The sequence below is a fragment of the Notamacropus eugenii genome, chromosome 7 (assembly GCF_028372415.1).
Source record: "Notamacropus eugenii isolate mMacEug1 chromosome 7, mMacEug1.pri_v2, whole genome shotgun sequence".
In the NCBI taxonomy this organism is placed as follows: domain Eukaryota; kingdom Metazoa; phylum Chordata; class Mammalia; order Diprotodontia; family Macropodidae; genus Notamacropus; species Notamacropus eugenii.
The window spans coordinates 105,912,146-105,925,559 of NC_092878.1; the positions used below are offsets into that span (position 1 = coordinate 105,912,146).

The window sequence follows — 13,414 nt, forward strand, 5'->3', positions numbered from 1 at the left end:
GAGATGATGCCATGTGGACTGGAACAGTGACGCCAACCAAGCTGTTCAGTGCTTAGATCTACTGAAGGTAATTAATCTGTTAACTAATGTTTTTTTTCCTTCTTTCTACAAATAAATTCTGATATCCATTGTCACGTCACAGTATGTGGTTAACATTTCTGGACAGATGGGTGAAATAACACAAGAGCAGAAGTGGGAAGTCTTTCTCCCCCTTTTCTCATCCCCAAATCTATGCTGACTGTGCAAAAAGGAGGAGGCTCTGTAGCCTGCTGTGAGCTGATGGGCAAACCGACAAAATCCAAAGAACAACATGACCAAGCTAGATACACTTCCTCCAGAGGATAGAGGCTGGATCTTGGAGTTCATCAGTATAAGCAATGATGAGGAGGAAATCTCCACCTATTCTATTCTGCAACTTATATTCTTAGCTACTTAGGACATGGAGAAGCTATGGGATTTTGCATAGAGTCACAAAGCTAATATGAGTGAAAAGAAGGACTCCTTGACTCCAAGTCTGCCTTGGTACCCACATTAGAGATAAATCCTACAAACAGCAACAGGCTCCAAGTCAGAAGATAAAATGTTTTCAGCTGAAAGTACAATTCCCCTAATAAGAAATGTTATAAGCTTTATAGAAAGAGTGACCCTTGGGTATTCAAGAGGATGGTGAAACTGTCAGCTGTCACTGAAAGAACCCTATGACTGTCAAATCTCTCTGCCTGTTCCCCTCTCAGACCACACCCCAACACAAAGTTCTTTGTGATCTTAAAGTTTCCCATAAGTAAATTAAAGTTTATCCCCTTTCTTTTTACTACACTTGGCAGGGAGCAGGGACAGGAAAAGTAAGGAATGATAAGGCAGACAATCAAGGTTCGAATTCTACTTCTGATAGCTTTAAGACTGAAGTCAACCATTTAACCCCTCTTTGAGTCATAACTTCCTCTGCCATTAAAAAAGTGAACAAGACTTTCTCGGTGTCCATCAGAGATGCATACTGTGACTATTTAGGTAATGCATGGAAAAGTACTTCCTACTTTTAAGGCACTGCATCAAAATGTGTTAAAAATCACTATCTGTACATACCTGTTTTGGGATGTATTGAAAAAAAGCCTTGTGGGTTTCCACTCGTTATTTTGTAGGTCAGCTTGTCACTGGAGCTAGAATCTGGATCAAAAGCTTCAATCTGCACAACAGACACATCCTTGGGCGAATTTTCCATGACTTCTGGATAATAAACCGGCTCCGATGTCTGGGGTGCATTGTCATTAACATCCTCAACTTCGATATAGATCTCAGTGAATGATGAAAGAGGCACAACACCCTGGTCTGTTGCAAAGACTGTCAGCCAGTAATGGGAGACAGTCTCACGATCCAACTTTTCTGCAGTCTCTATGACACCTGGAGAGAAAACAGAGAAGAAATATTCTGAATAGAAAGTCAGCCAGCAACCTTTACTCACCACTTCAAAAAAGTTTTACAATGGGATGGTTTTACAAATGGATCACAAATGTGTTTATTGCTTAGGGCTGAGGGAAACAGAAGTGAGCGAGACAGCCTTTGTAGGTTTTCATTCGGTACACCAATTCTGCAGTAGGCAGAACTGTAACATGAAGCCCTGAATAAAATATAATTAACATGCCATCATAAAACATCCTAGCCTTTCCTAATGATAGGGAAATTAATAAATGCAGTAATGTACCTATAATAGGGGAAGGAAATCTTCAATTAGGGGACCACAAACTACACAGGAATGAAAGTTGAAAAAAGTCATAGAGGACATAATTCCAGTAATAATTACTTATAGCTACATCGCAAATTTCGCTCTACAAAGTTTTTCTTCCCTCAGAGCAGTTCAAAAACAAGTCTTATTGTTCCCATTTCACAGGACATAAAAAGTGAGACAGGCTGGCACTGTGTAGAGAGTCAGTCTTAAAGGCAGGAAGAATTGTGTTTAAGACCTGAAACATACTGACTTTACAATGCAGCTCAAGTCACTGAATATCTCAGTGAGTGTCATGGATGACTCAGTAACTCTAGAGACAGTACAGGTCTCAATTACACTAAGAATTCTGAGACAGCCTGTGTAAATTAAAAAGAAGGTGTTCACTGACTGGCACAGATGGAGGTTCCCTGAATCTGGAAAAACACAGGTCCACTACTCCTGTCCCCACAGATGAGGAAACAAAAAGTGAGAGGAAAAGTGCTTTCTTCATGACCACATATTTAATAAATGTTGGTGGCAGGATTGGAATTTTATATCAAAGCTCCCCTCTGCCACTCTAAGAGGACTCAAGATTCTATGTCTGGAGGAACAATCCAGAGGTAGAGCACAGCTGCAATAGAAACAGCTTGAAAAGAGTACTGGGCTTGGGTTCAAATCCTGCCCACTTGCTCTGTGATCTCAGCCAAGTTGATCACCTGACTGAATATGATGGTTTCATTACTTGAGAAAATAGCACTAAATATATTTATACTACTGATAGTAAAGTAAACGAGACAAATATATAAAGTATACTATAAGACATAAAGGGAAGGGGAAGAAAGAGCTGACATATGGTTATAAAGACCATGTCTCACTTTTTATGTCTTGTGAAATGGGGAAAATAAGACTGGTTTTAGATCTACTCTGAGGGGGGAAAACCTTTGTAAAGCAAAATCTGCGACGTAGCTGTAAGTAATTATTATTGGAATGTATGTCATCTATGTCTTTTTTCAACTTTCATTTGTGTGCAGTGTGTGGTCCCCTAATTGAAGATTTCCTTCCCTTATATTATAGGTATATCACTGCATTTATTAATTTCTCTATCATTAGGAAAGGCTAGGATGTTTTATGATAGCATGTTAAAGAGCTGATATATGGTTATAAAGACCAATGACGAAGAGACTAAACCAAAGAGAACAGCCCTGTATCCCAGGGGGAGTCAAACAGCTACCAGCATCTCAACGATGTCATCCCCAAAGGCAGACACCATCTGTTAATTTCCTATTGCTTCTATAACCTTCTCCTAACAGGTTAATGTGCTAAAGATGCAATTTGTTTTTAAGTTCTCTCCATATCATTCACAGTAAGAACATCTGAAGATCTAAACTGTCAATGCCTCCTCTTCCCCAAAGCCTTCCCCTCCTACCATGTCCCCCACAGTTAAAAATGCAGCAAGGGATGCTGGGACAGGGATCCCAAGTTGTCACGTAGGTACCCTGAAAGATTCCTCTTAGGCTGCAGTGTTATTTAAAAGTATCTTCAATTATGTTCAGAAAATGCAGTACTTTCTCACTATAAAAGCAAGTATAAGTAATTCCAAAATAATTAAATTAACTTGATGGAAAAGGCATTATTTCTCAGCATTAGCACTGCGTGTTTATAAAAAATCCTTTTAATCTCTGTCAGGACTCCATGAAAGGCCAAGCCTTCTATCTCTGCTTTATTCAGAACTCCTTGGCACCTGTAAAGCCCTGCCTTACTTGGCCTGCTGGCACACAACTAGGAAACGTTACCTTCCCAGATGCAGAAGGTAGCATAATCCCAGAACAAAGAACAGGCAGACTCTTGCCTATGATCAACAGCCACAGCCAATAGGACCAATCTGTCCCGGGCTCCGAAACCAAAATGCCTACTGGAACTCCCACTACCCAAATGTTCTGGCCTGCCCTGGGCTGCTTTCTTGGAACCCAAACCTGGCCAGCATACTTAAATGCCAGCTACCCTGTGTGCCCTGATCTACCTGTTCTAGGCTCCCTGACTTTGTACTCAGTCCTATCTGGCATTAGGCATTTGTGTGACTCTCGGCTAGATTACTAACCTTCTTCTCAGTGACTCTTTCTTTTCCAAAATGCTCCATTTCCATCAACATTCTATGACCATACCAGACTGCTTATCCTTATCTCTCACAGCTGGTTGTGTAGTAAACTGCTTACTAATCCTAAAAGTGATCATCTTCTAGATCTAATGGGCTAGACTCCCAATTTAATGCACTCCCGACCCTTACACATCAGCATTTTTTTCAGCATGGAACCCTAGCATGTGCAACAAGGGTATTATAACCCCTGGAGTTAAGAGGTCAGTGAACTTTCAAAACCATTTTGACAATTGTATTTCAATATCAATGGTTTCTGCTGTAATCCTCTGCATTTTATTTTGAGCATTTAAAAACATTATTCTTAGATAGCATCTGTAGATTCACTAGATTGTCAAAAGCATCCATTTCTCCCTCCCTCTCGTCTCTCTCTCTTTCTCTCACCTACCCTCCCCCCTCCACCCCAATACACATACCCACCCACAGATAAGAATCCATGCTTCTAGGGGGAAAAACTCATCATCCATGTCACAATCACCAGTTCCAACCCTCAAATCTATCCCTCTGAGATATAGTATTCATAGTATTGTGAAATGAACTCTGGACTATTTTAATTACTAAATGGCTGAAATTAGGCCTCAGTTCCTGAGAAAGTTAGTAAACCTCTTTATAACTTTTCAAAAAAATCTATTGTTAAATGACTAACTTGGAAACAAGAAAGTAATGAGGGAGGAGGAGAATGAAACACAATTATTTAGAAGTATAATCATATTTTTTCACTAATTATTATCAGTCTCTAAAGAAAGAAAGGGCAGCTAGGTGGTACAGTGGATAGAACATAGACTCATCTTGCTGAATTCAAATATGGCCTGACCTTGCTAGCTGGACAAGTCACTTAACCTTGTTTGCCTCAGTTTCCTCATCTGTCCAATGAGCTAGAGGAGGAAATGGTAAACCACTCTAGTATCTTTGGGGTCACAAAGAGTGGGACAGGGCAGAAATGACTACGCCACAACAAAAGAAAAGAAAGGTATTATCATGTCTCCCTTAGAGATGGTGAAACAATCTCCAATGACCAAAGAATCAGGGAATAGTAGATTTAGAGCAGAGGATTTTAACCTTCACTTTTTTTATATCCTACTCCTCTGGCATTCTGGCATACAGACTTCCCACAATTTAAATGCACAAAATAAAATACAAAGGATTACACAGGAAATCAATTAAATTGAAATCATTATTGAAAAAGAAATTTAAGCAAGTTCACAGACACACTCCCCCCACCCCCCGCCCCCCCAAGTTAAGAACCTTTGATTTGGAGTAAGAAGAGACCTTAGCAGCCAACCAGCCCAACTTCCTCAAACTGCACAAAGAGAACTGAGGGAGGTCCAGGAAAGTGACCTGACTTGCCCAGGGCCACAGAGCGAGTAAGTGTTTGAGGCAGGATTTGAACTCAGGTTTTCCTGATGCCAAATCCAACATGTAATCTATTCTGTACTGCCTCTCAGAAGCAGCATAACCCAATCTGAAAAATAACCAGTCTGTCTGCCCTAGTCTAAAAGTGCCAGAGCAAAACTTGAGCCCTGCCAACTTGTATTTTTTTACCCTGAACGGTATGAACAGTACTGAGTGGTGCAAAGTCATGGATTTCGGAAAAGATTACCTTTTTACCTTACTTTAACTTCACTTTGCTTCAGTCTCCTCAACTGTAAAATGAGAGGGCTGAACTAGGATTCCTCTAAAGTCATTTCCAGCTCTAAACCTACGATTCTGGAATAAGAAAATTGTCCTTTTTTAAATGTCCTTTAGCGTGTAAACAGACATGTACATAGTCACTCCTCACAATAAAGTCACCCCAGTCAACTACATTAGGGAACTCAGAGAAAAGTAATAAAGAATTTATTTCTCTCCAAAAAAAATGAGGTGGATGAAATAGATGAGATTTTCTAAACATCAAAACGAAGGATACAGAAGCATAATAAATGAACATGTTAGTCTGAGTTCTTTGCAAGGCCCCAACAATATCATATGATTTGTTTGACAGGGAAGGTATTACAAATTGTCCAAGAAGACGGAGGATGTGGATTCTTCCATTTCTTCTCCTCTTGAAGACCAGTCCTCTAATTGCTTATGTTACCAGCCATTTTTTGTTTCTCATCACCCTAAAAAAATGGCTTGTTATTAGCATACGTATCAATAGCTCACAAGAAAGAAAATCTTATCCAATTATGATAAAAAGATGTATATTTCACTCATATTTTTCAAATTAGAGATACATGCCTACATTCAAACACATGTTAACAGATATGCATATGTATGCAATATTGGTCTCTCACTGAGAGTTGGGAGACTTGGGGTTTTTCTGTCTTTTATGAAATTCTGTATTGTGGTGCAGTGGAAAGACGATCAGAGAAGAGAATGAGAATGAGGTATGTATTCCTTGTCTCGGCAGAAAGGTGAAGGATCACAGAATAAAATGGATTACAGAGGAAACTGATTAAATTGAAATACTTATTTAAACAAATTAAAGTAAGTTTAGACTCCCCCAGGTTAAGAAACCTTGATTTAGAGCAAGAAGAGATCTTAGTAGCTAACTAGCCCAACTTACTCAGACTGCATCAGAGTGAACCAAGGAAAGCCCATGGAAGTGAACTGATTTGCCCAGGGTCACAAAACTAGGATGTGGACCACTGTACATACCTAGATTCAGATCTCATGTTTGTTGGGTTTTCTTTGTCTTCCTTTGTTACACAGATTAAGGGAGAGGGAAAGGGAGAAGAATCAATGTCTGGGGGACACTGGGGAAGTAAATAGACACAAATTTAAAATGCATCAATGAAACTTTTTTTTTTAAATGAAACAATCAAAAAGAGCCCTCTATGTTGTCAGGCACTGGGGAGATACAGATAAAATATAAAACAGTCTCTGGCTCTCCAGAATCAAAGGTAAGATAACAACAGTAGCAGAATACAAATGCCAACGCATCCTCAGGCTGATAAGGTTGTTAGAAGACGATGGACAGAAGCCTGCTGGGGCCCTAACAAGATTCTAGGTTTGGTGGATAGGAGGAATTTGTACTTCCAAGATGGAAGAGTCTACTCAAAGTTGGAAACATACAGGCTCCTAGCCATAAATGATTAGGAAATTTACCTTCTGCTCCAGAATCATTCAACAAATAAACATTCATCCGTTAAGTGTCTATGTATAAAAGACTGTATAACATCCTGGGTACAAAGGTAAAAATAAATCAACAAGAAGACCTTATATCCTTACCCAAGGAGCTTACATTCTATGGAGAAGATGTACTACATGCACAGGTAAACAAAGTATAAGTAAATACAAATATATGGCACCTATTCCTAAGTTAAGATGGGGGGGAGGGGAAGGAGAAGAAGGAGAAAAGAAGACTTTACTAACTTGAGGGAGCAGGACAGGTCCCATGCAGCAGGTGGCACCTGAGTTGTGCTCTGAGGAAAGCAAGAGCTTCTATAAAAGTGAAGGAGTGCACGGAGAACCATGTGACCAAAGCTATGGAGGTGGGGTGGAGTGTTGCATATGTGGAGCCATATAAAGTTTGACCTGAACAAAGAGTACACGAAATAGGAACAGAAAGGGATATAGAAGGTTGAATGCGGGGAGCTTTAGATGTCTGGCTAAGGATTCTGTATTTTATCCTAGGAGTAACATAGAGTCAGTGAAGATATCTTAATAGTGGTAACATGATCATATCACCATTTTAGGCATGTCAATTTGGCAATTCACAGACAATGGGCCAGAGGCAGAAGAGAAAAGAGCCACAGAGGTCAATCACAAGTCTACTGAAATAGTCCCAGTAAGAGGTGATGAGGGCCCAAAGGCTACACGAATGGAAGGGGAAGCTGTAGAAACAAATCAATAAGAGGTGGCGATGACTGGATATGTTTAGGGAAGGAGAGAGAAAGACCAAGGGTAAGTGCAAGGTTATGAGCCAAGAAGGCTAAAGGAATGGTACGACTCCATTCTAGCCCCATTTGTGTTTATCTCAATCTAGGATTCTTCTTTTCTCCTGACTCCTTTCATTTACACCATCTTAGACACATACTCTCCATCATTATTTTCATACAGACCCTGCTTTAAATTCCACTTCTCTCTCTCTCTCTCTCTCTCTCTCTCTCTCTCTCTCTCTCTCTCTCTCTCACACACACACATACACACACACACACACACCCATCTGCCACTCTCATTCTTTGATATGTATCTTCTACACCTATGAGCATCTAGGCACTCTTCCTCTCTCTCCTGCCTCCTTCCTCTCCAAGTCTGCAGCTTTCCTTCTCTGACCTCTTTTCTGTTTCTATCTATATCTCTTCATTATTCATTCCTCTGACATTTCTGAGGCAGAAGCTAATCAGGGTGAGACTGAGTTGATGGAAAGTTTGGGCTGAGAAGTACAGGAAGAGACTTGAGACAAAAGTCTGGACAGGGCTGAATGGAGTTAGAAGTTCAAGGCCCAGGCAGAGTAAAAGCCTGAATCATCAAAGTACAAGGAGTTGTCCGCAGAAAAGAGAAAATGACAGGAAAACATGGTGGAGGGAGGTAAAGGGAAATAGTCTCATTCTTGGAAAGAGAGGTGTCAATGGTGGAAAATTACACGTAGGCTATACTGTGCCCACGAAAGAAAAATTTGGTTCAACCTATTATATGAATAGGATTATATTATCAAAAATTCCAATAGAACTAGCTTTGTGATTCTAAAGTTACAACAGTGGCATTTGGCAAGAGGTGGGTAGGGAGGAAACGACTAATATAACATGAGGAAATAATTTTAAAGAAGCACAAAATCTTGAATTATTAAGCAAGAATGCTTCTCATTCCAAACATACTGTTCAGGATTTCAAGACCACCACCAGATGTCACTATGGAAACTCACTGGAAATGCATCAGAAACAGAACTAGAACTGAGGGGAAAACAAACACACAGTACAATTTAAAATAGAACTTCATCTATGCCAACACACTTGAAAGCTGAATTCATCACACGTTTTCTTTCTAGAAGGATTCATTAATGCCAGTATTACAAAACCAGGGTATTAAATGTAGGTTGATGTTGTTTTCCCAGTCTGGATATCAGCACAGTTGTATATACAACAGTATAAAGCTGGTCGCACAAATAAATGATTCAACAGGAACACACAAGGTTCTAAGAATAAATCATTCTACCACTGACTATTGTTGACTAATGGTGCTGATAACTTGTATACAGCCCACCCAATAGGAAAATGGACTAAGCTTCATGCTTATGCAAAGGATCACAAACTAGGTTTAATTATAAAATCCCAGCTTAGCTACACAACTTCAATACAACTAAAATTTCTTTTGTAAAGAACTGAGATGAAGCAGCTGCCAAAAAAAAAATTTTTTTTTCTACTGCTTTCAATCTCGGAAAGACTGCGAGAAATGGAGTGTGGAGCCTTGGGTTCAAATTCCAGCTCTGATACTGAGTAGCTATATGATCCTGGAAAAGTTATTCAATAGCTCTACACATCAATTTCCTCACCTGTAAAATGGGTGTTAACAATATCTGACTAGCTCAAAGGACTGTTCTGAGTAAAAGACTCTGAAAATACAGTCACAAAAATGTGAACCTAACTACTTTTCTAAGAAATTATTACAATGGCCACAACAAGACCAGAAAATGCCTCAACCACAAAGTATTCATTTTCCTTGCCAAATAGAAAGAGACAAGTTAGAGTCAAGGTCACAAGCTCACTGGCTAAACATTCTGAAGGAGGGTAATCCTGATGAAAGATTAGGAGCAGTATCAACTCATAAAACATCAGACAGCTGTGGGAGGGGAAAATAAGAAAGCAGAAAGCTTGGTGAGAGACTTAAATAAACCAGATTACTCCCCAAAGCATTTAGACATGAAACTGGAAGGAAAACCAATGGCCACAGAAAGGAAGAGATAAGCCAGTATTTCTGAGGCTTAGTTTCATTATACAGTGACAGTGGAATGGCTGCATTTGGATATTCACCTTGGTATGTGAGAAAACCAGATGAGAAAGTAGAAAGAAGTAAAGTCCTGATGGGAAGAGGGGTTGTGAAACAAATACATAAAGAAGATTACTACACAATTTTATAAGAACTCAGATATGAATTTTTAAGATAGTCCAAAGAGAGAAAGATTACAAAAGAATGGGGAAAAGATATATAGATATCTAGCTTTATTTATAGAGAAAGGGTGAAAGGGACAGGTGGAGGAAGGGAAGGAATGAGGACAAAGAAGAGAAGGGGATCAAGATGGGAGAAAGAGGGAGAATATCAAAGATCCAGAGACAGAAAGAATCTTAGATCATCTGGTTTAACCCCTTCAATTTAACAAATGAGGAAAGGTGACTTGCTCCAATGTCACATAAGTAGGAAGGGTCAGAAAGTGACAAATAAACTGAGGTGGAAAAGATATGAGTGACTAATAACCTTTATATTTACCATTTCAACTCCATAATAATCTTTTTGAAAATGATCTCTGTTCATATCAAAAATGGAAGTACAAGACAAGGCCCAGCAGACTTTCACAGATCACAAGTTTACAAAAGATCACATCTTCATAGTTACATAATTGACTGTGCTGTGGAAAATGATGAAGGAGACAGTTTCAGAGAAACCTGGAAAGACTTGTATAAACTGATACAGAATAAAGTGAATAGAACCCAGGGGGAAGGGGGGGAATTGATACAATTTATGGCAACAATACAAGATGTTCCAAAGTCTAAGTGCAGTCTTAAGCTGTTCAATTTCAAAATGACACTAAGACTTTTCAGACACCTATACTACGTGAAGACTAAAACCTCTGAAAGACTTAGGAATTCTGATCAATGGCATGCCCAACCAAAGGACTCGTGATGAACCACACTAACCCATGTCCTGATAAGACATTCAGAGTATAGTTTGAGATATAATTTTTAGACATGTGGCCATTGTGGGAATTTGTTTTAACTATGCATATAACAGGGCTTTCTTTCTCTCTTTCAGAGATGGAGAAAATAAAAGGGAAAAAGGAGGAAAATGATTAAGAACTTTCTTAATATAAATATATATACACATATATATAAAATATAGGAACTAGTTTTATTTATTGTTTACTAATTACAAAAAAAAAACAACTTTTGAATCATGGGTAGCAGTGGGGGTGTGGAACCCAGACCAAACTGCTCTCCTCCAACATCTCCATTTCACATCCTGAGATCATAAAGATTTCTTGACAGAAGAAACTCCAGACATAATCTTGTTCAATAATCCTTTCATTACCGGGAGCAAATGAAACATAAAATAGGGAATCATGCGCTTGCCAAAGGTGTGCTCACTAGTATCATAAAAGAAGTCCTACACAAAGTCTAAGGGAATAAAGATCTTCCTAGAGATCTCAAGTTTCTCCAGGTGAGAGGTTCTTACCCTTTTGTTGTGATATAAAGCCGTTTGGCAGTTTTGTGAAGCCTACAGGCCCCAATTCAGAAAAAAAATGCTTTTAATGCACAAAGAAAATACATAAAATTACAAAGGAAATCAATGAAATTGAAATAAAGATCTTGTCTTACTCAAGTTCACCGACCCTTTGAAATCTATCCACTGATCCCTAGTGGGGAGGAGATGAAGAGTACAGATCTCAGCTTAAAAACCCTTGCTCAAAATATTCCCATTACCGAACGACAAAGTAATTGTACTAAGGTCCAGAACACTACAGGGTATCCTCAACAGTGTCCATAACCACTAATGATAGAAAAAGAAAAAAAAACTGAGTGGGTAAAGAATACCTAGGGCCAGAGTTTAAGGACTTCTGAGTGGCAACACCATGGATTACCATTCCGGCTCAGAATGAAGGAAGGAAATGGGGTGGACTGAATTTGGAGAATTAGTTTTTCAATAAGTTTGAGTTTATTTTTGCCACAAAAACCCACCTTCTTAAAATTCATATTTTCCTGGTAATACTTTCTGGCTATGAACTATGGATCACAGCGTGTCAGCAGAATTATAACTCCAAGTAACTGAAAAATGCAGTTGGTATAGATACAAGGGCAGCCTATTACTAAGGGTTCTTTTTTTCATTCAATAAATCATTTATTAAGTAGCACCAACTACGTGTCTGGCACTCTGTTGGGTGCTAGGGATATAAAAACAGTAACAAAATAGTCCCTGATCGCAAGGAGTTTCCATTCTACTAGAAGAAACCTATACACAAGAAATAATGTAACCTCTGTCTTCAGGAACATCACGAGAAGGTTGCTCATGTACTTAAGAATGAGGGATAACTGAGGTACGGTACTAGTATACAGAGAAAATCTTAAAAGAGCAGGAGGTATATCTTTTGACCCAGAGATTTCACTGCTAGGAATATGCCCCATGGCAGGGGGGGGGGGGTGTCACTGAATAACCAAAAGCTCTTATATATACCAACACAGGCACATTAGCACTTTTTGTAGTAGTGAGGAACAGGAAACAAAAGTAAATGCCCTTTCAATTGGGGAGTGACTGAACAAACTGTGGTCCATGAATACAATGGGACACTACTGAGCTGTAAGAAAGGAGAGGCATATGAAGACTTACCTGCACTGATAGAAAGGCAAATATGATGAGCCAGGAAAACAAGGTACCCAAAGACTACAACAGTTTCAATGGGAAACAGCCAAGTATAGAGAACAAACTTGGCTGGAATGAGATGGAAGGCATTTCTCCTCCATCCTTTACAGAGGTGGGGACAAAGGAAAGGGAGCCTACAAGTGTGGAACACCAAAGATGTTTTTCCCTAATGTGACTGGCTTTACTGACTTTTTAATCCTCTCATTCCTTTTTTTTTTTTTTTTTTTTTTTTTAAGCTTTATAAGGAATGGCTCTCTAGGAGTGGAAGTATGGATAGGGGGAGACATCTAGATGATGAAAAAAGAAACGAGATCAATAAAAATCTACTATTAAAAAAACTAGAAGAAGATCTCCAGAATCATAATTTCATGACAAGATGAAGTAGGATTACAACTAGAAGCCTTAAAACCATTTTTCTTTTTGGAAGTTTCCGTTTTATTTTATTTTTATTTGCTTCATGAGTTTTGGAGCTAACCTTACTGCTAAAAAAAATCAAAGCAGGGAAAAAGTGTTGGCTGAACAACCCCATTCCCACCTCCAGCAAAGATGTGGCCATTGGAACGCTCTTGTCATACAATCTAATAGAATCATAGAATTAGGGCTGAAAGGGACCTTAAAGATAGTAAAGTTCAATATCCCCATTTCACAGATGAGGAAACAGGCAAAAAAGTAAAACTTGCCTAAGATAACCTAGGTACCAAGCAGCAGGGAACTCAAGTCCTCCTGAATCCAGCAGTCTGTACCATGTTCCTGTACCATGGTGCTTCCATGGATTTTTTTTTTAATGTGAGCTTAAAGCTTTGTGAGAATAATCAAAACATACCAAATATGCTTGAATAATTTCATTAACTCAAAGGCAATATTTTAAAAGTCTATACACTTGTCTTCTAGGAGTCTACAAGCCAAGAAACTGCCTGAAGCATTTCTATTACAAAGTGTGTTCTAAAACAGAAACCATACACAAGGCACATTCAATCATGAGAAAAGGTGAAAAGTGAACCCCCTGATAT

General features: G+C 39.0%; 1 protein-coding gene across 3 annotated transcripts in view; it reads right to left on the bottom strand.

Moving 5' to 3' along the window:
* The window catches only part of FAT1 (FAT atypical cadherin 1), a 167,876-nt gene that overhangs the window by 93,728 nt on the left and 60,734 nt on the right, over positions 1-13,414 (bottom strand). For all 3 annotated transcript variants that reach the window (XM_072625190.1, XM_072625188.1, XM_072625189.1), the window contains exon 3: positions 1,084-1,398. In XM_072625190.1, the coding sequence (XP_072481291.1) occupies positions 1,084-1,398 (315 nt within the window). The remainder of the gene's footprint in view (positions 1-1,083; positions 1,399-13,414) is intronic.